Source organism: Coregonus lavaretus, assembly GCF_964263955.1.
Source record: "Coregonus lavaretus genome assembly, chromosome: 36".
Lineage (NCBI taxonomy): Eukaryota > Metazoa > Chordata > Actinopteri > Salmoniformes > Salmonidae > Coregonus > Coregonus lavaretus.
Genome location: NC_140023.1, coordinates 28,866,091 through 28,887,360, shown reverse-complemented (window position 1 = coordinate 28,887,360; position 21,270 = coordinate 28,866,091). Strand labels below are relative to the sequence as shown.

Below are 21,270 nucleotides of genomic sequence, written 5' to 3'. Positions count from 1 at the left end.
TGTAAACTGTGGAATTGGAAAGCTGAAATGCTCCTGAGTAGAATGGACTGTCCTTTTACAGTGAAACAACGTACAGATAATTTTGTGCAATGCAATATGTATGTCCAGTATGAAACAAATATTGGATTTAAGTTGATGGGCCACTCTATAAGGCCGGCAAATGAGCAGCGACACTGATGGGGTTGTAAACTGTGGATTTGAAAAACTGAAGTGCTCCTTAGTAGAATGGACCCCCTTTCACTGCAACACAATGTACAGATACTTTTTTAGTATACACACAAAAAAACATTTTTGACCATTTAGGCTTGAAAAAAACGAAGAAAAATACAAAATGACATCATATCTTATAGAAATACTTGTAATTATTATTTGATTGATAACTAGTATAAAATATAAAGATACTTGTGCACATTTTCCATAATTTTCGCCCTAATTGTTAATTTACAAAGTACACAGTACAGGACTTTTACCCGGAAGTACTTAGTTATTAGTGCCGGCTTCACAGCTATGTTATGAAGCATCCTGTAATTGACACTTCCTGCTTCTTTTTTTGCCACTGTCAACAAACCGAAATACATGTTCTATGCGAGATTTTGTCAATTTATTTGGATGTAGTTAGTTTATACAATTCATAGTAACAATGATTCCTTACTCTGTCAACGTTAAACTCGCGGCGCGGACATTGACTGGCACGCTCAATTTGCAGAACAAAACTGCTGTTGACTGGTGAGTTATGGAGCCCTGCGCATTGGCCTAGCTAGCTAACATTAATGTTAGCTATTTACGTTAACTCACTCAGCTGAGCTGGTTTATTCGACAGAAAATGAAGATGATTAAACATGTATTAGATTACAATATTATATTGTTTAGTCTTTGGATAATATCAATATTTTGAATGCTTCGTTTCACGGTTTGCAAGTGGTGTTCTGCTACATGTTTCAGCAAGCTAGCTAGTTAACGTAAGAGTTTTCCCCCCCTGCAATTAGCTTAGCCATTTATGTTAGTTAACATTTGGATTAACCATTTTGACTATTACTTTGCCATCTGTAGACAAAAGTAAAGTTAAAATTGTTAACATAAATGTTAGCTAACATAAATGGCTAAGCTCGTTAAATGTTAATATAAATGACTAGTTGCGGAACGAAGCTAACGTTAGACAATTAGCTAAATAGCGAGCAAGCTAACGTAACGTTAGCTAGTTTTTGATTTGACATTGCAGTTGTGTTTTTGTGTTTCAGCTGACAACCAATAACGATGCCACTGTTTAGTGTGTCATTGGTTGAGGATACACAAAGCAAATCAAGTGTGCTTGTCAGATGAGTTAATGGTCTAGACCCACAAATTTAGGCTGTAGTGATTTTCTTGAAGGTCTATGTCCCTAGATGTGGAAAATGTGTGATAGTGCAGCAATAAGAGCATTCCCTGTCTTATCACTCTTTCTTCCCTCAATCCCATATCAAATCAAATTGTATTTATCACGTTTCGTAAACAACAGGTGTAGACTAGAGTGAAATTCTTACTTATGGGCCCTTCCCAACAATGCAGAGAGGAAATAATAGAAAAATAATAACATGAGGAATAAATACACAGTGAGTAACGATAACTTGGCTATATACACAGGGTACCAGTACCGAGTCGATGTGCAGGGGTACGAGGTAATTGAGGTCGATATGTACAGGTAGGGATAAAGTGAGGCAACAGGATAGATAAAGTAGCAGCAGCATATCTGATGAGTCAAAATAGTTAATGCAAAAAGGGTCAATACAGATAGTCTGGGTAGTTATTGGTTAATTATTTAACTGTCTTATGGCTTGGGGGGTAGAAGCTGTTCAGGGTCCTGTTTTTTTTTTTCTTCAACATGTTATATCGGTTCCGATTGCCGTGCGGTAGCAGAGTCTATGACTTGGGTGGCTGGAGTCCTTGACAGTTTTTAGGGCCTTCCTCTGACACTGCCTGTTATAGAGGTCCTGGATGGCAGGGAGCTTGGCCCTAGTGATTTGCTGGGCCGTACGCACTACCCTCTATAACGCATTGCGGTTGGATGCCAAGCAGTTGCCATACCAAGCGGTGTTGGTATGTAGCCAGTCAAGATGCTCTCAATTGTGCAGCTCTATAACCTTTTGAGGATCTAAGGGCCCATGCCAAATCTTTTCAGCCTCCTGATGGGGAAAGAGGCATTGTTGTGCCTTCTTCACGACTGTGTGGACCATGATAATTCCGTAGTGATGTGGACACCGAGGAACTTGAAGCGCTCGACTGGATGGGGGCGTGCTCGGCCCTCCGTTTCCTGTAGTCCACGATCAGCTCCTTTGTCTTGCTCACGTTGTGGGATAAGTTGTTGTCCTGGCATCACGCTGCCAGGTCATTGACGACCTCCCTATAGGCTGTCTCATGGTCGTCGGTGATCAGGCCAACCACCGTCGTGTCGTCAGCAAACTGAATGATGGTGTTGGAGTCGTGCGGCCAAGCAGTCGTGGGTGAATAGGGTCAGGAGGGGAATAAGCATGCACCCCTGAGTGGCCCCCGTGGTGAGGGTCAGCGAGGTGGATGTGTTGTTGCCTACCCTCACCACCTGAGGGCAGCCCGTCAGGAAGTCCAGGATCTAGTTGCAGAGGGAGGTGTACAGTCCCAGGGTCCTGAGCTTAGTGATGAGCTTTGTGGGCACTATGGTGTTGAACACTGAGCTGTAGTCAATGAACAGCATTCTCACATAGGTGTTCCTCTTGTCCAGGTGTAAGAGGGCAGTGTGGAGTGCAATGGAGATTGCGTTGTATGTGGAACTGTTGGGGCGTTATGTGAATTGGAGTGTCTGGGACACAGGAGGTTGGTGGCACCTTAATTGGGGAGAACAGGCTCGTGGTAATGGCTGGAGCGGAATGAGATCTCATACATCAAACATGGTTTTCATGTGTTTGCCATTTCATTTGCTCTGTTCCAGCCATTATTAAGAGCCGTCCTCCCCTCAGCAGCCGTCACTGGTCTGGGATGATGGTGTTGATGTGAGCCATGACCATCCTTTCAAAGCATTTCATGGCACAGGGACTATGGTGGTCTGCTTGAATGTGTATTATGGATAGCTGTGAATCTAAGTTTTCCAATAATATATGATTAAAAGGTATACGTGAGCAATAACCTTTTGTATACTGACATTGTTTGTCATGGGGTAAAATCACTATGGGAGAAATGAATGGGATGAAAGTAGGAGGTATAAAACACATTTTCCAACTTGAGACATCATCACCCCAAGTGAGCCTGACTGACCCCCCTGGCCCATGGACTAATGTGTTAACTCTCAGCCCATAGCTACAGCCCTTTCCTGACTGTTGAGTTGCAATAAAGAAGAATGCATGGCTCTAATGCAATGCTATGAAGTGTGCAAGGCTACTTGTCTCCTTTCCTATGATGACCCTCTCTCCAAAAAGTCTACTCGCTAACGTTCGACAACGTTTGGCTACTGAACGTGGGACCTGCTCCAAGATCACCGTGGCAGAGCGATAAATCTCCCAACAGAGCTACTTGAACCGGGTCCTACGTTCAGAAGCCAAACGTTGTCGAACGTTGCAGATAGAAATCGCATGAATAGAGCCAATGGCTGTGTCTGAAATTTGGCTTGCTTTTACAGTGCCTTCAGAAAGTATTCACACCCCTTGACCTTTTCCACATTTTGTTGTCTAACAGCCTGAATTTAAAATGGATGAAATTGAGTTTTTTTGTCACTGGCCTACACACAATACCCCATAATGTCAAAGTGGAATTATGTTTTTAGATTTTTTTTAAACAAATTAATTACAAATGAAAAGCTGAAATGTCTTAAGTCAATAAGTATTCAACCCCTTTGTTATGGCAATCCTAAATAAGTTCAGGAGTAAAAATGTGCTTAACAAGTCACATAATAAGTTGCATGGGCTCACTCTGTGTGCAATAATAGTGTTTAACTTGATTTTTGAATGACTACCTCATCTCTGTACCGCATACATACAATTATCTGTAAGGTCCCTCAGTCGAGCAGTGAATTTCAAACACAGATTCAACCACGAAGGACAGGGATGTTTTCTAATGCCTTGCAAAGAAGGGCACCTATTGGTAGATGGGTAAAATAAAAAAAGCAGAAATTGAGTATCCCTTTGAGCATGGTGAAGTTATTAGTTAGGCTACACTTTGGATGGTGTATCAATACACCCAGTCACTACAAAGATACAGGCGTCCTCCCTAACTCGGAGAGGAAGGAAACCGCTCGGGGATTTCACCATGAGGTGAATGGTGACTTTTAAAACAGTCACAGAGTTGAATGTCTGTGATGGGAGAAAACTGAGGATGGATCAACAACATTGTAGTTACTCCACAATACTAACCTAATTGACAGAGTGAAAAGAAGGAACCCTGTACAGACTACACATTCCAAAACATGCATCCTGTTCGCAACAAGGCACTAAAGTAATATTGCAGAAAATTTGGCAAAGCAATTTACTTTTTGTCCTGAATACAAAGTGTTATGTTTGGGCCAAATCCAATACAACACATTACTGAGTACCACTCTCCATATTTTCAAGTGTATTGGTGGCTGCATCATGTTATGTGTATGCTTGTAGTCATTAAGGACTGGGGAGTTTTTCAAAAAAATAAATGGAATGGAGCTAAGCACAGGCAAAATCCTAGTGGCAAAATCAGGTTCAGTCTGCTTTCCACCAGACACTGGGAGATTAATTCACCTTTCAACAGGACAATAACATTAAACACAAGGCCAAATCTACACTGGAGTTGCTTACCAAGACGGTGAATGTTCCTGAGTGGCCGAGTTACAGTTTTGACTTAAATGTACTTTAAAATCTATGGCAAGACCTGGAAATGGTTATCTAGCAATGATCAGCAACCAATTTGACACAGCTTGAAGAATTTAAAAAAGAATAGTGGGCAAATGTTGCACAATCGAGGTGTGGAAAGCTATTAGAGACTTACCCAGAAAAACACAGCCGTAATTGCTGCCAGAGGTCCATTTACAAACTATTGACTCTGGTGTGATTTATGGAAATGAGACATTTCTGTATTTCATTTTCAATACATTTTCAATCATGTCTAACCATGTTTTCACTTCGTCATTATGGGGTATTGTGTGTAGATGTGTGATAAAAAAACATCTATTTAATCTATTTTGAATTCAGGCTAACACAACAAAATGTGGAATAAGTCAAGGGGTATGAATACTTTCTGAAGGAACTGTACCTAAACTGCATACTGTGTACTAATCGTGCTACATATTATTTAGAACGTACTGTTTAATACAAACATATGCAGTAAGCACCTGGCTGACAAGTGTATAAAATCGAGCAGACAGCCATGCAATCTCCATAGACAAACATTGGCAGTAGAATGGTCTTACTGAAGAGCTCAGTGACTTTCAATGTGACACCGTCATAGGATGCCACTTTTCCAGCAAGTCAGTTCGTCAAATTTCTGCCCTGCTAGAGCTGCCCCGGTCAACTGTAAGTGCTGTTATTGTGAAGTGGCACCTGGCTGACAAGTGTATAAAATCGAGCAGACAGCCATGCAATCTCCATAGACAAACATTGGCAGTAGAATGGTCTTACTGAAGAGCTCAGTGACTTTCAATGTGACACCGTCATAAGATGCCACTTTTCCAGCAAGTCAGTTCGTCAAATTTCTGCCCTGCTAGAGCTGCCCCGGTTAACTGTAAGTGCTGTTATTGTGAAGTGGAAACGTCTAGGAGCAACCACAGCTCAGCCGCGAAGTGGTAGGCCACACAAGCTCACAGAACGGGATCGCCGAGTGCTGAAGCGCGTAGCGCGTAAAAATTGTCAGTCCTCTGTTGCAACAGTCACTACAGAGTTTCAAACTGCTTCTGGAAGCAATGTCAGCACAATAACTGTTGGTCGGGAGCTTCATGAAATGGGTTTCCATGGCCGAGCAGCCGCACACAAGCCTAAGATCACCATGCGCAATGCCAAGTGTCGGCTGGAGTTGGAGTTGTGTAAAGCTCGCTACCATTGGACTCTGGAGCAGTGGATACGCATTTTCTGGAGTGATGAATAATGCTTTACCATCTGGCAGTCCGACGGACAAATCTGGGTTTGGCAGATGCAGGGAGAACGCTACCTGCCCCAATGTATAGTGCCAACTGTAAAGTTTGGTGGAGAAATAATGGTCTGGGGCTGTTTTTCATGGTTCGAGCTAGGCCTCTTAGTTCCAGTGAAGGGAAATCTTAATGCTACAGCATACAATGACATTCTAAATGATTCTGTGCTTCCAACTTTGTGGCAACAGTTTGGGAAGGCCCTTTCCTGTTTCAGCATGACCATGCCCCCGTGCACAAAGCGATGTCCATACAGAAATGGTTTGTCTAGATCTGTGTGGAAGAACTTGACTGGCCTGCACAGAGTCCTAACCTCAACCCTTTGGGATGAATAAGAACGCCGACTATGAGCCAGGCCTAATCGACCAAGATCAGTGCCCGACCTCACTAATGCTGTTGTGGCTGAATGGAAGCAGGTCCCTGCAGCAATGTTGCAACATTTAGTGGAAAGCTTTCATAGAATAGTGGAGGCTGTTATAGCAGCAAAGGGGGACCAACTCATATTAACGCCCATGAGTTTGGAATGATATGTTGGACGAGCAGGTGTCCACATACTTTTGGTAATGTGTGTATATAACATCCATTCTGAGTAGGCATAATCGAATGTGCGTGTCCCCTATTCTGATTATCAGCAGTTGTCAAACACGTTGGTGTGAAGAAACGGTTATCTTGCTCAATATTGTGCAGCAAATTCTACTACTTGAAAAGCCGAAATGAGTAAGACATCCGGGCATTCGCATACTCGAAATGGCCTACTATAGGACACTTGGACATAGACCATAGTTATTCCTTATTTCATTGTGTCAGAGGCATGTTTGTTCTACATAACGATAGCATATTTCTATCTGAACGTTCCACAACGTTGTGTCCTGCTGAACACGCTAGGCTTGGGCGGTATACCGTATATACCATATACTGGGGTATTTCGAATTAGCAACGGGATGGTTTTTCAATACCGTTTTAAACTATTTATTTGAAGTTTTTCAATACATTTTAATATTTGTAGCTACTTATTAAGTAAATACCTGCAGCCAACTTGTTCAATACGTTAGGAGAAAAAAACGATCGCTTTCTTCATTTCACCTGTCACATTCTTTTTCATTATGAAGCTTACCGTAGTTCCCCAGAACAGTTTGTTTGTAAATGGCACAACTGGAGAAAGCGGGGGCAGGTGAGTCCAGCTGTGTATTCACAGGGGTCGCGTTTTATAATTAAAGCAAGTGTTTTTTCCCCCCTCAACATTGTGATCAGGGACGTGCAAGTATAGTTTTCCTTCACAGAAAATACATTGTGATCAGGGACGTGCAAGTATAGTTTTCCTTCACAGAAAATACATTAGTACAACACATTTGGCAGAAAATAGCTTCATTTTCATCAGATGACAACAAAAGTGCAATGCTATTTGGCTGGCAGCCACACAAGTACATTAGTTTACAATGAAAAAGCAAGGTCTTTATTGCAAAAACGATGCATGGCCATCATATTTCTAATGTTTATCATAGAAAGAATGTAGCCAGCTACATTTCCTACTGGAGAAAAGTTGGCTGGCTACACGAGAAAAGTAGCTACACATCAGTCAGAGCTCTGTCTGCTGATATAATACCTGTTTTTGTGAATTCTCGTCCGAGTGGAGAAGTGCAACTGAAGCACAAAATTAGTCTGATGCCCAGCAGAAATTACAATAAGAAGCATTTTACATCTGCATTTACAAAACGCGGAAAGATACTGTATTTCTAATGTGCTTTATATTTTTTTCCTGCGTGAAAAACACCGAATTCTGCGTTAACCCGACCCCTAAATTTAACTTGCTACTTAATCTAACTAAGTGGCTGAATTAATAAGGTGACGAGGCATCATATTGTCTTCGCTTACTGCCGTGTTTGAGAAGTCAAAGCCCTTTGGATGAGTTATTTGTACAGCTGCCACTATCTTCATTTCCTTGCGTTTTTTCTCCTCTCCGTTCTCACCTATATTCTCCTCCCCCCTCTTCTCTGAGCAGAGCAGGCAGGCCCGTTGCCCTAGTGACTCCAGACTACACACAGACAGTGTGTGCACATGCTGCTTCAGAGCCAGTACTGTTCTTCCTTCAGTCAAGCATGGGTCAAAACTTTGTTCATTTGCACAATGTCTCTAGTTCACGTTTTCTTGGCCAAACTCACCAAAAATGACATTTGGTAGCTTCTATCTATACATGTATACGTTTTTATTAACTGGATTGCCTGTCTTTAAAAAAATATATATGTTTGTTTGTGTATTTAGCTAGCAGCCTCCATGGAAATTCGCACTTGTGCTAATTTTCTTAGCCTTCTTTTAATAGACGCCCAATGGGCTTTTTTTCGTATCTTTGGTGCCCCCTTGTGTACTAAGCCGGTAATACCGTGTATCCCGGTATGAGACGATGATATGAAACATCTGGATACTTCCCAACCCTAGAACACGCCTCTGCTGTAATGACCCCACCTTTCTAGCAGCTGTGTTGCCCTGCTGATAGGCTAAAATATTAATTCTACATTTGATGGATACAGTATGCCCTGCTGCTGTGCTAGTTAGCCTAGTTATCTGTTGTTGGGGTGGGGTTAAATCACAAAATAATTTGGTGTCTGTGTGGTACTTGTATAAGCCAGTTCATGTCTTTCTGATTTTAATCAGAGTAATGGTGTATTCATGTTTTCTTTTTTTTCCTTTTTTTATATAGGCCTAATATAGATTTATTTTAATTATTGACAACGACAAAAATCCACACCATGACAACCCCCATATCCTCCTCCCCCCTATATCTCCTGTATTTTAAATATGTTCTCCTCCAGGGGTTGGCAGGGGCTGATAGCCCAGGGATGTCACTCCAGCATCCTCATCATCGATCCAAAGACTTCCCAGACCATCCAGGTTCTGGAGAGGCACAAAGCCAATGTGGTCAAGGTAAGTGCCAGTCAGGTTTATTCAATACCCTTTGCTTTCTCAATATCAATAATGGGAACATGCCAGGAAGTAGCCCATGCATTCTTTGAACAAGTGGTTTGAGTGAGTGAATTCATAGCATGTAGCCTAGATTACATTTCAAAAATGTAATGTAACCCATCACAGGAGTAAACTATACTCATGTTTGGTTCTAAGTAAAATGCCTGTTTGCTTGAAGTGATATTTATCATCCAAAGTAATGCCAAGTGTTACGTCTGGAGGAAACCTGGCACCATGCCTACATGGTGGTAGCAGCGTCATGCTGTGGTGGTGATTTTCAGCGACAGGTACTGGGAGACTAGTTCGGATCGAGGGAAAGATGAATGGACCAAAGTACAGAGATCCATGATGAAAACCTGCTCCAGAGCGCTCAGGACCTCAGACTGTGGTGAAGGTTCACCTTCCAACAGGACAACGACCCTAAGCACACCGCAAAGACAACGCTGGAGTGGCTTCGGGTCAAGTCTCTGAATGTCCTTGAGTGGTCCAGCCAGAGCCCGGACTTGAAACCGATCAAATGTCTATGGAGAGACTTGAAAATAGCTGTGAAGTGACGCTCCCCATCCAACCTGACAGAGCTTGAGAGGATCTGCAGAGAAGAATGGGAGAAACACCCCAAATACAGGTGTACCAAGCTTGTAGCGTCATACCCAAGAAGACTTGAGGCTGTAATCGCTGCCAATGGTGCTTCAACAAAGTACTGAGGGTTTTTTTTGCAAACATTTCTAAACCTGTTTTTGCTATGTCATTTATGGGGTATTGTGTGTAGATTGAGTGAAAAAAACAAACAATTGATTCAATTTTAGAATAAGGCTGTAACGTAACAAAATGTGAAAAAGTCAAGGGGTCTGAATACTTCCGGAATGCATTGTATAGACAACTTAGATGGGGAAACTATTGAGAATGGTAGCAGACTGTATTGCCAGCCCTATTTGCCATGTTTTTAACCAACGCGTGAAGCTAAAGGAATTCCGCTGGCTAAAAGTTGTAAAGCACCCTTTGGTGTCTCTAACAGCTGACCAATCAGTTTGCTGCCTCCTCTTAGTAAACTGTTGGGAGAAAATTGTGTTTGAACAAATACAAATCTATTTTTCAAAGAACAAGCTAACTACTGACTTTCAGCATGTATATAGGGAAGGGCATTAAACTTGTACTGCGCTGACTCCGATGACTGAAGATTGGATAAAATAAATGGATAATAAGATGATAGTTGGAGCTGTTTTGTTTGATTTCAGTGCAGCCTTTGATGTTATTGATAATTTGTTATTGAAAAAAACGTACTTATTATGGCTTTACATCACCTGCCATCGCATTGTTGGAGAATTACTTATCCAGTAGATATGTACAGCGTGGTATCCCTCAGGGCAGTTGGCTTGGGCTGTTACTCTTCTCAATTTTTACAAATGATTTGCCACTTGTCTTTATAAGAAGCTAAAAGGACTATGTATGCTGATTTATTGAACACCACACATCAGCACCTACAGCCTCTAAGCTCACTGAAACTCTTAAAAAGGAGTTACAGTCAGTGTCAGAATGAGTAATTAACAATCAACTGGTCTTAAATGCATCTAAAACCAAAAGCATTGTATTTGTCAAAGCATTCTCTTAGACCTAAACCTCAACTGGAGTAGTGCATATAGCGTGTGACCATTGAAGAATTTGAACTCCTAGGAGTAACATTGGTTAGTCAGTTATCATGGTCAAGTCATATTGACAAAGTTGTGGTGAAGATGGTCTGTTTATAAAAAGGTGTTCTGCATTTTTCACACACAGATCAACTGTACTAGTTGTTCAGGCTCTGATCTTGCCCGATCTAGATTACTGTCTGGTATTATGGTCAGGTGCAGCAAAGAAAGACCTAGCAACGTTGCGGCTGGCTCAAAACAAAGCGGCATGCCTTGCCCTTAACTGCACACACAGAACTAACATCATCAACATGCATGATAGTCTTTCATGGTTGAGGAGAAATGTACTACTTCTCTTCTAGTCTTTTTTTAAGAAACATTTGTGTGTTGAAAATGCCTAACCACTGGTACGGTCTATTTACATACACTTCAAACAGACATGCATACCCCACCAGACACGCCACTGGCTTTCTTCACTGTACTCAAACCAAAAACAGATTTAATGCTTCACTCAGTTATGTATAGAGCCATGTCATCAGAGGTTAATCAGGCAAAAAGCATGTTTTTAGCTTTAAAAAAAACAGATTAAACATTGCATCAGTGCCTCTTTCTAACGATCTATTTTAACTTCATATAAGAGTATGTACAGTGGGGAGAACAAGTATTTGATACACTGCCGATTTTGCAGGTTTTCCTACTTACAAAGCATGTAGAGGTCTGTCATTTTTATCATAGGTACACTTCAACTGTGAGAGACGGAATCTAAAACAAAAATCCAGAAAATCACATTGTATGATTTTTAAGTAATTAATTTTTATTTTATTGCATGACATAAGTATTTGATCACCTACCAACCAGTAAGAATTCCGGCACTCACAGATCTGTTAGTTTTTCTTTAAGAAGTCCTCCTGTTCTCCACTCATTACCTGTATTAACTGCACCTGTTTGAACTCGTTACCTGTATAAAAGACACCTGTCCACACACTCAATCAAACAGCCTCTCCACAATGGCCAAGACTAGAGAGCTGTGTAAGGACATCAGGGATAAAATTGTAGACCTGCACAAGGCTGGGATGGGCTACAGGACAATAGGCAAGCAGCTTGGTGAGAAGGCAACAACTGTTGGCGCAATTATTAGAAAATGGAAGAAGTTCAAGATGACGGTCAATCAACCTCGGTCTGGGGCTCCATACAAGATCTCACCTTGTGGGGCATCAATGATCATGAGGAAGGTGAGGGATCAGCCCAGAACTACACAGCAGGATCTGGTCAATGACCTGAAGAGAGCTGGGACCACAGTCTCAAAGAAAACCATTAGTAACACACTACGCCGCCATGGATTAAAATCCTGCAGCGCACGCAAGGTCCCCCTGCTCAAGCCAGCGCATGTCCAGGCCCGTCTGAAGTTTGCCAATGACCATCTGGATGATCCAGAGGAGGAATGGGAGAAGGTCATGTGGTCTGATGAGACAAAAATAGAGCTTGTTTGGAGGAAGAAGAAGGATGAGTACAACCACAAGAACACCATCCCAACCTTGAAGCATGGAGGTGGAAACATCATTCTTTGGGGATGCTTTTCTGCAAAGGGGACAGGACGACTGCACCGTATTGAGGGGAGGATGGATGGGGCCATGTATCGCGAGATCTTGGCCAACAACCTCCTTCCCTCAGTAAGAGCATTGAAGATGGGTCGTGGCTGGGTCTTCCAGCATGACAACGACCCGAAACACACAGCCAGGGCAACTAAGGAGTGGCTCCGTAAGAAGCATCTCAAGGTCCTGGAGTGGCCTAGCCAGTCTCCAGACCTGAACCCAATAGAAAGTCTTTGGAGGGAGCTGAAAGTCCGTATTGCCCAGCGACAGCCCCGAAACCTGAAGGATCTGGAGAAGGTCTGTATGGAGGAGTGGGCCAAAATCCCTGCTGCAGTGTGTGCAAACCTGGTCAAGACCTACAGGAAACGTATGATCTCTGTAATTGCAAACAAAGGTTTCTGTACCAAATATTAAGTTCTGCTTTTCTGATACTTATGTCATGCAATAAAATGCAAATTAATTACTTAAAAATCATACAATGTGATTTTCTGGATTTTTGTTTTGTAATAATAATAATAATAATAATATGCCATTTAGCAGACGCTTTTATCCAAAGCGACTTACAGTCATGCGTGCATACATTTTTGTGTATGGGTGGTCCCGGGGATCGAACCCACTACCTTGGCGTTACAAGCGCCGTGCTCTACCAGCTGAGCTACAGAGGACCTATGATAAAAATTACAGACCTCTACATGCTTTGTAAGTAGGAAAACCTGCAAAATCGGCAGTGTATCAAATACTTGTTCTCCCCACTGTATATATGAATAGTGTGTAAATAATATTGTAGTTGTCTCTGCGTCTTTCCAATATATAACTCTTATTTTATTTATCTTAAAAAAAATTTTGTTTGAATTTAATGTCCTTGTCTATAACTGTTCAGCACTTTAATGTATGTGTACGTTTCATTTGGACCCCAGGAAAAGTAGCTGCTGCATGTGGAGTAGCTAATGGGGATTCTAATAAACTAAGCCAAGACTATCTTCAATATTTCTAAATGGCGTAGTTATAGTTTTGATTTTAATTTTCAAGACATGAAAATGGATTTCTAACGATGATCAACAACCAAGTTGACAGCGCTGGATGAATTTAAAAAATAATAATGTGCAAATATTATCCAATCCAGGTGTGCAAAGATCTTAGACTGACCCAGAAAGACTTACAGCTGTAATCGCTGCCATAGGTGACTCTAACATTTTATTGACTCTGGGTTTAATAACTACCTAATCAAGATATATTAGTGTTTTATTTTTCATATTATTATTGTTGTTTTTACAAATGTTTCTATTTTTCTTCCACTTTGACAGAGTACTTTGTGTAGGTTGTTGAATAAAAACGACAATTAAATCCATTTTAATTCCACTTTGTAATACACCAAACAAAATGTGGAAAAAGTCAAGGGGTGTGAATACATGCACTGTATCTGGCAGTAATATTTGCGGTTTCTCCCTCACCCAGAATAATTCCCAGTTTTATGTCATTAGTAAATGCACAGAAGTTGGGAATTGATTTGAGATATTTTCTTGAAAAAAACCCTCTTATTTGGGAGTATTTCTCACAGTAGCGGAAAAAGTGCATCTCTGTCTCTACCTCTCCTGTCGTGGAGTGACCACATAGACACTCCTTTTTCTGTCTCCTGTTTTCTATAGCCAATTGGTGGTTGCTGAGCCTGTATTTGGTCAGGATATGTCTCTGTTTTCGATCTCTGACACAGTAGAGATATTCTGCCAGTTTGTATTCTCTTTTGAGGGCCAATTTTTTATTTTATATTTTTGTCATTTTCCCAATTTGTCAAATAGGTTTTAATTTCTATAACAATCTTATTTCCCTGTGTGTTTGGATAATAGCTGACATAGGGGACTATTTTCAGAGTTGAGCTTTTGGGTTCCAGTGCTTTGAATTGTAAGGACCTTTAGGTGTTTAATTTTAAATGCTTCCAAAATGTTTGTCCTTTTCTTTATGCTTCAATTAAAGGGAATCTTCCAAGTTCCGCTCTGCATGCATTATGCAGAGCGGAAGGTAGCTTAGTGGGTAAGAGCGTTGTGCCAGTAACCGAAAGGTCGCTGGTTCTAATCCCCGAGCCGACTAGGTGAAAAATCTGTCGATGTGCCCTTAAGCAAGGCACTTAACCCTAATTGCTCCTGTAAGTCGCTCTGGATAAGAGCGTCTGCTAAATGACTTAAATGTAAATGTTATTTGGTTCTTTCTTTTGGATATTTAGGATAATTCTGCAGAATTCTGTATGCAGATTTTCTATTGTGTTTTTCTCCCAATGCTTATAATTACAGGTTGGACCCTAAACCTCGCTTCCATACAGTGGGGAAAAAAAGTATTTAGTCAGCCACCAATTGTGCAAGTTCTCCCACTTAAAAAGATGAGAGAGGCCTGTAATTTTCATCATAGGTACACGTCAACTATGACAGACAAATTGAGAGAAAGAAATCCAGAAAATCACATTGTAGGATTTTTAATGAATTTATTTGCAAATTATGGTGGAAAATAAGTATTTGGTCACCTACAAACAAGCAAGATTTCTGCCTCTCACAGACCTGTAACTTCTTCTTTAAAAGGCTCCTCTGTCCTCCACTCGTTACCTGTATTAATGGCACCTGTTTGAACTTGTTATCAGTATAAAAAACACCTGTCCACAACCTCAAACAGTCACATTCCAAACTCCACTATGGCCAAGACCAAAGAGCTGTCAAAGGACACCAGAAATAAAATTGTAGACCTGCACCAGGCTGGGAAGACTGAATCTGCAATAGGTAAGCAGCTTGGTTTGAAGAAATCAACTGTGGGAGCAATTATTAGGAAATGGAAGACATACAAGACCACTGATAATCTCCCTCGATCTGGGGCTCCACGCAAGATCTCACCCCGTGGGGTCAAAATGATCACAAGAACGGTGAGCAAAAATCCCAGAACACACGGGGGGACCTAGTGAATGACCTGCAGAGAGCTGGGACCAAAGTAACAAAGCCTACCATCAGTAACACACTACGCCGCCAGGGACTCAAATCCTGCAGTGCCAGACGTGTCCCCCTGCTTAAGCAAGTACATGTCCAGGCCCGTCTGAAGTTTGCTAGAGTGCATTTGGATGATCCAGAAGAAGATTGGGAGAATGTCATATGGTCAGATGAAACCAAAATATAACTTTTTGGTAAAAACTCAACTCGTCGTGTTTGGAGGACAAAGAATGCTGAGTTGCATCCAAAGAACACCATACCTACTGTGAAGCATGGGGGTGGAAACATCATGCTTTGTGGCTGTTTTTCTGCAAAGGGACCAGGACGACTGATCCGTGTAAAGGAAAGAATGAATGGGGCCATGTATCGTGAGATTTTGAGTGAAAACCTCCTTCCATCAGCAAGGGCATTGAAGATGAAACGTGGCTGGGTCTTTCAGCATGACAATGATCCCAAACACACCGCCCGGGCAACGAAGGAGTGGCTTCGTAAGAAGCATTTCAAGGTCCTGGAGTGGCCTAGCCAGTCTCCAGATCTCAACCCCATAGAAAATCTTTGGAGGGAGTTGAAAGTCTGTGTTGCCCAGCGACAGCCCCAAAACATCACTGCTCTAGAGGAGATCTGCATGGAGGAATGGACCAAAATACCAGCAACAGTGTGTGAAAACCTTGTGAAGACTTACAGAAAACGTTTGACCTGTGTCATTGCCAACAAAGGGTATATAACAAAGTATTGAGAAACTTTTGTTATTGACCAAATACTTATTTTCCACCAAAATGTGCAAATAAATTCATTAAAAATCCTACAATGTGATTTTCTGTTTTTTTTCCTTCTCATTTTGTCTGTCATAGTTGACGTGTACCTATGATGAAAATTACAGGCCTCATCTTTTTAAGTGGGAGAACTTGCACAGTTGGTGGCTGACTAAATACTTTTTTTACCCACTGTATATTGCAATTGGTACAAGTATACTATTTAATATTTTGCATCAGATTTGGATAGGAATATTTATTTTTGTGAATTTTTATAGCGTAAAATGTTTTGCAGGCTTTTTGTCTTTTTTGTTCATTCACTGGTAGTTGTACCATTGGGCATGTTCAATTATGGTATTTCTTAATTTGAAGGTGTGTCTGCTGCTTTGATTCCTGGCCTCTTTCTGGAAAATCATGACTGGTTTTCTGAAAGTTAATGTTGATGCTGTAGTCCCAAAGAATGTTAAGTTGTTCCTGTAGATCTTGCTCTGTTGGTGACCGTAGGACAAGGTAATCTGCTTAGATTAAGAATCTGATCTCATCTTTGAGTTCAGGGGCTGCAGATCAGTCCAACAACACTGTAGGGATGTGTGCGGTTATTCAAATATCCGAACGGACGTTAGAATTCAAATACTCGAGTGAGTATTCACTTTTGCGAGAGAAAAAAAACATGCCTATTTTACACATGATTTTTCTAAATTACATTAAAATATCTATTTGACATTGTTACATACATGGATATACCATGGCATTTTATTAATTTAATAAAACAAACTTCTATATAGTTTTTGTGATGTGCGCCCCATAAAAAGACAGGTAGCCAAGAGTTCACTAAATGCAATGCAAGATGGAATAAAATTACGGAATTAAAAGTTAGCGAAATGAGAAGGAGTAGGCTACAACGAGCAACCAAGGTAGGCTGTTTCTATCTGAATGTGGATGGGGAGAAAGCACATCATGTGGCCTCAAGAATTAGCCTAGCTAGCTAGCTTTTCTAGGCTACTCCAGTCAATACAGTCACTGTTATATGGGATGATAAATAACATTTTGGCTGCTGCAAGTTAGCTAGTCTTGGCTTTAGCGGAGTTGCATTGGGTACTGCGTCTCTCTCACTGCGTCTGCTCGCTCCCATCTCACCGGCCCCTCAGCAGCTGCAGCAAAAAAGTGCCAGCTTCTCGCACAGCAGTGCTTAGCTTAAAACCCACATCTATTTTGAATATTTGTATATCCAACAAAAAATCATGATACTGTTCCACTAGTGAAATTATTTCAAACCCCCATCCCTACAACACTGCTAGTTAATTGATGTAGATGTTGAATAGGGCTGGACTTAAATCTCACCCTTGTTTCACCCCCCCCCGCCCTTGTGCAAAATTCTCTATTTTATTGTTCAATTTAATACTGTGTGTTCGAGTAAATAGATTTCATGATGTCTCATACTTTACCCCCAAAGCCGCTTTGGAGGGTTTTACAATATAATCCATCATGCCTTATGGACTCAAAAGCATTCTTATAATCAACAAAACATGCAAGTACTTTTACTCTGCGTTTCTGATGAACATGCAGGTGTATTAATGTGTGTATGTGGTCTGTTTTGCGTTTGGGTAGAAAGTATTTTTTTAATGTTATGTGAGGAAGGTCTGTATCCGGCTATTGAGAATACAGCAGAACAGTTTCCCCATGTTACTGGTGACACATATAGATATTAGGCTCTAATTTGTCACCTTTTTTATATATGGGGGTTATGCAGCCACTCTCCAAAACCATGTTTGAATAAAGCATCCTGCAGCTCCGGAGTACTGGGTTTTAAGCATTTAATTCCTGACGCTGTCAGGGCCACATGCCTTTCCAGGTTTAAGGCATTGTATTTTATTTGAAAGTTAAGCATGTGTCAATTGGGTTCTGGTTGTTTTTAATTGTGTTTTCTAGGGAGTTGAGTTTTTCTTGCATATTTGTTTGGTTTAAATTAAAGTCTTATGATGGTATTATTCCATCGACCTTCAAAATGATTTTTCCCCAAATGTTGCCATTTTGAGTGGCTAGGTCATTCCTCAGTTTTCCCATTTAGACCATTCCATTTGTCCCAGAACTGGTCAAAATGCTTCCATTTCTTCCGTTTTAGGTTTTGTTTGTATTCTTTCAATTTGGCAGTATTGTTGCCGAACGTCTATATCCTGTGGTTGGTGATGTTTTCTATTAGATAAAGATCTAAATGTTTTCCTTAAGTGTAGGCTTGGGCGGTGTCCAGATTGTCAAACCTTCATACCGACCTACCGGGATATTCGGTAATACCGGCGCTGTTTTCAAACCCTTGAGGCACTGTAATCTGAAGGTTAGCAATGCTAACGTGTACATGTAAAATCCCATAGAGAATGCCAGCTAAATGCTAATGAGCGCATTGCAAACATTTTATACGGTCTCTGACCTAAACTATACAAATAACTCAAAAATGCTACATAGTTTGCTGCATGCACAAAACAAATATTAGACAGCAAGGCTCTTGATCCAGGAGGGGATTCTCTGCTGTTACCAAGCGAAGCTTGAGTTTGGAAGAAGCTAACCACTTAGCTATACTGAACAAAAATATAAACACAACATGTAAAGTATTGGTCCCATGTTTCATGAGCTGAAATAAAAGATCCCAGATTTTTTTCCATAAGCACAAAAAGCTTATTTCTCTCAAATGTTGTGCACAAATTTGTTTAGATCCCTGTTAGTGAACATTTCTCCTTTGTCAAGATAATCCATCCACCTGACAGGTGTGGCACACCAAGAAGCTAATTTAAACAGTATGATCATTACACAGGTGCACCTTGTGCTGGGGACAATAAAAGGCCACTTTTAAAATGTGCAGTTATGTCACAACGCAATGCCGCAGATGTCACATGTTTTGAGGGAGCCTGCAATTGGCATGCTGACTGCAGGAATGTTCACTGTAGCTGTTGGCAGAGAATTGAATGTTAATTTCACTACCATAAGCTGCCTCCAATGTCGTTTCAGAGAATGTGGCAGTACGTCCAACCGTCCTCACAATCGCAGACCACACCAGCCCAGGACCTCCACATCCCAGTCATGTGAAATCCATAGATTAGGGCCTAATTTATTTATTTCAATTGACTGATTTCTTTATATGAACTGCAACTTAGTAAAGTCATTTTAAATTGTTGCATGTTGCATTTATATTTTTGTTCGGTAAAGATAGCTAACTTGCTACTAAATTAGCAAACCAAATGCACAACTGCAGAGCATTTAGCACATTTTAAACAGTTAACATAATAGTTATAAGATATCTAGCTGGCAAACATTTAGTTGTGAATTCCATACTGTAATTAGATCACCTGAACTAGATCAACAGTGAGTGACTCACAAGGCTCCGGACTCTCGTCCTTCTGTGCTGGGGACTACCGGTAAGCTTCGTAATGAAAAATTGTGATGTGAAATAAAGAATGCGATCTGCTTTATCTTCGAATATATTGCAGAAGTTGACTGCAGGTATTTACTTAAACAGTAACTACAAATATTCACATTTATAAAGAAAACTTCAAATAAATAGTTTCAACGGTATTGAGAAACCATCCGGTGCCTTTTTCCAAATACACCGGTATACGGTATATCAAATCAAATTTTATTTGCCACATGTAGACGTTACAGTGAATTGCTTACTTACAAGCCCTTAACCAACAATGCAAAGGAAAACAAATAAGTGTTAAGCAAAAAAAATCAAAGCAAATAACTAAAGAGCAGCAGTAAAATAAAATAACAGTAGGGAGGCTATATACAGGGGGGTACCGGTGCAGAGTCGATGTGTGGGGGCACCAGCTAGTCGAGGTAATTGAGGTAATATGTACATGTGGGTAGAGTTAAAGTGACTATGCATAAATAATAAACAGAGTAGCAGCAGAGTAAAAAAGGAGATGGGGCGGTGCAAATTGTCCGGGTAGCCATGATTCGCTGTTCAGGAGTCTTATGGCTTGGGGTTAGAAGCTGTTGAGAAGCCTTTTGGACCTAGACTTGGCGCTCCGGTACTGCTTGCCGTGCCGTAGCAGAGAGAACAGTCTATGACTAGGGTGGCTGGAGTCTTTGACAATTTTGAGGGCCTTCCTCTGACACCGCCTGGTATAGAGGTCCTGGATGGCAGGAAGCTTGGCCCCAGTGATGTACTGGGCCGTACGCACTACCCTCTGTAGTGCCTTGCGGTCGGAGGCCGAGCAGTTGCCATACCAGGCGGTGATGCAACCAGTCAGGATGCTCTCGATGGTACAGCTGTAGAACTTTTTGAGGATCTGAGGACCCATGCCAAATGTTTTCAGTCTCCTGAGGGGGAATAGGCTTTGTCGTGCCCTCTTCATGACTGTCTTGGTGTGTTTAGACCATGATGGTTCGTTGGTGATGTGGACACCAAGGAACTTGAAGCTCTCAACCTGTTCCACTACAGCCCCGTCGATGAGAATGGGGGCGTGCTCAGTCCTCTTTTTTTTTTTCCTGTAGTCCACAATCATCTCCTTTGTCTTGATCACGTTGAGGGAGAGGTTGTTATCCTGGCACCACACGGCCAGGTCTCTGACCTCCTCCCTATAGGCTGTCTCATCGTTGTCGGCGATCACGCCTACCACTGTTGTGTCGTCGGCAAACTTAATGATGGTGTTGGAGTCTTGCCTGGCCATGCAGTCATGGGTGAACAGGGAGTACAGGAGTGGACTGAGCACGCACCCCTGAGGGGCCCCCGTGTTGAGGATCAGCGTGGCAGATGTGTTGTTACCTACCCTTACCACCTGGGAGCGGCCCGTCAGGAAATCCAGGATCCAGTTGCAGAGGGAGGTGTTTAATTTCAGGATCCTTAGCTTAGTGATGAGCTTTGTGGGCACTATGGTGTTGAATGCTGAGCTGTAGTCAATGAATAGCATTCTCACGTAGGTGTTCCTCTTGTCCAGGTGGGAAAGGGCAGTGTGGAGTGCAGTAAAGATTGCATCATCTGTGGATCTGTTGGGGCGGTATGCAAATTGGAGTGGGTCTAGGGTTTCTGGGATAATGGTGTTGATGTGAGCCATGACCAGTCTTTCAAAGCACTTCATGGCTACAGACGTGAGTGCTACGGGTCGGTAGTTATTTAGGCAGGTTATCTTAGTGTCCTTGGGCACAGGGACTATGGTGGTCTGCGTGAAACATGTTGGTATTACACACTCAGTCAGGGACATGTTGAAAATGTCAATGAAGACACTTGCCAGTTGGTCAGCACATGCTCGAAGTACACGTCCTGGTAATCTGTCTGGCCCTGCGGCCTTGTGATTTATT

General features: G+C 41.6%; 1 protein-coding gene across 1 annotated transcript in view; it reads left to right on the top strand.

Moving 5' to 3' along the window:
- Positions 1 to 528: 528 nt before the first annotated feature.
- Positions 529 to 21,270, top strand: part of wdr11 (WD repeat domain 11) — a 183,999-nt gene continuing 163,257 nt past the window's right edge. Inside the window, exons 1-2 of the mRNA XM_084153095.1 lie at positions 529 to 726; positions 8,896 to 9,007. Coding sequence (XP_084009221.1) covers positions 641 to 726; positions 8,896 to 9,007 — 198 coding nt within the window. The 5' untranslated portion in view covers positions 529 to 640. The remainder of the gene's footprint in view (positions 727 to 8,895; positions 9,008 to 21,270) is intronic.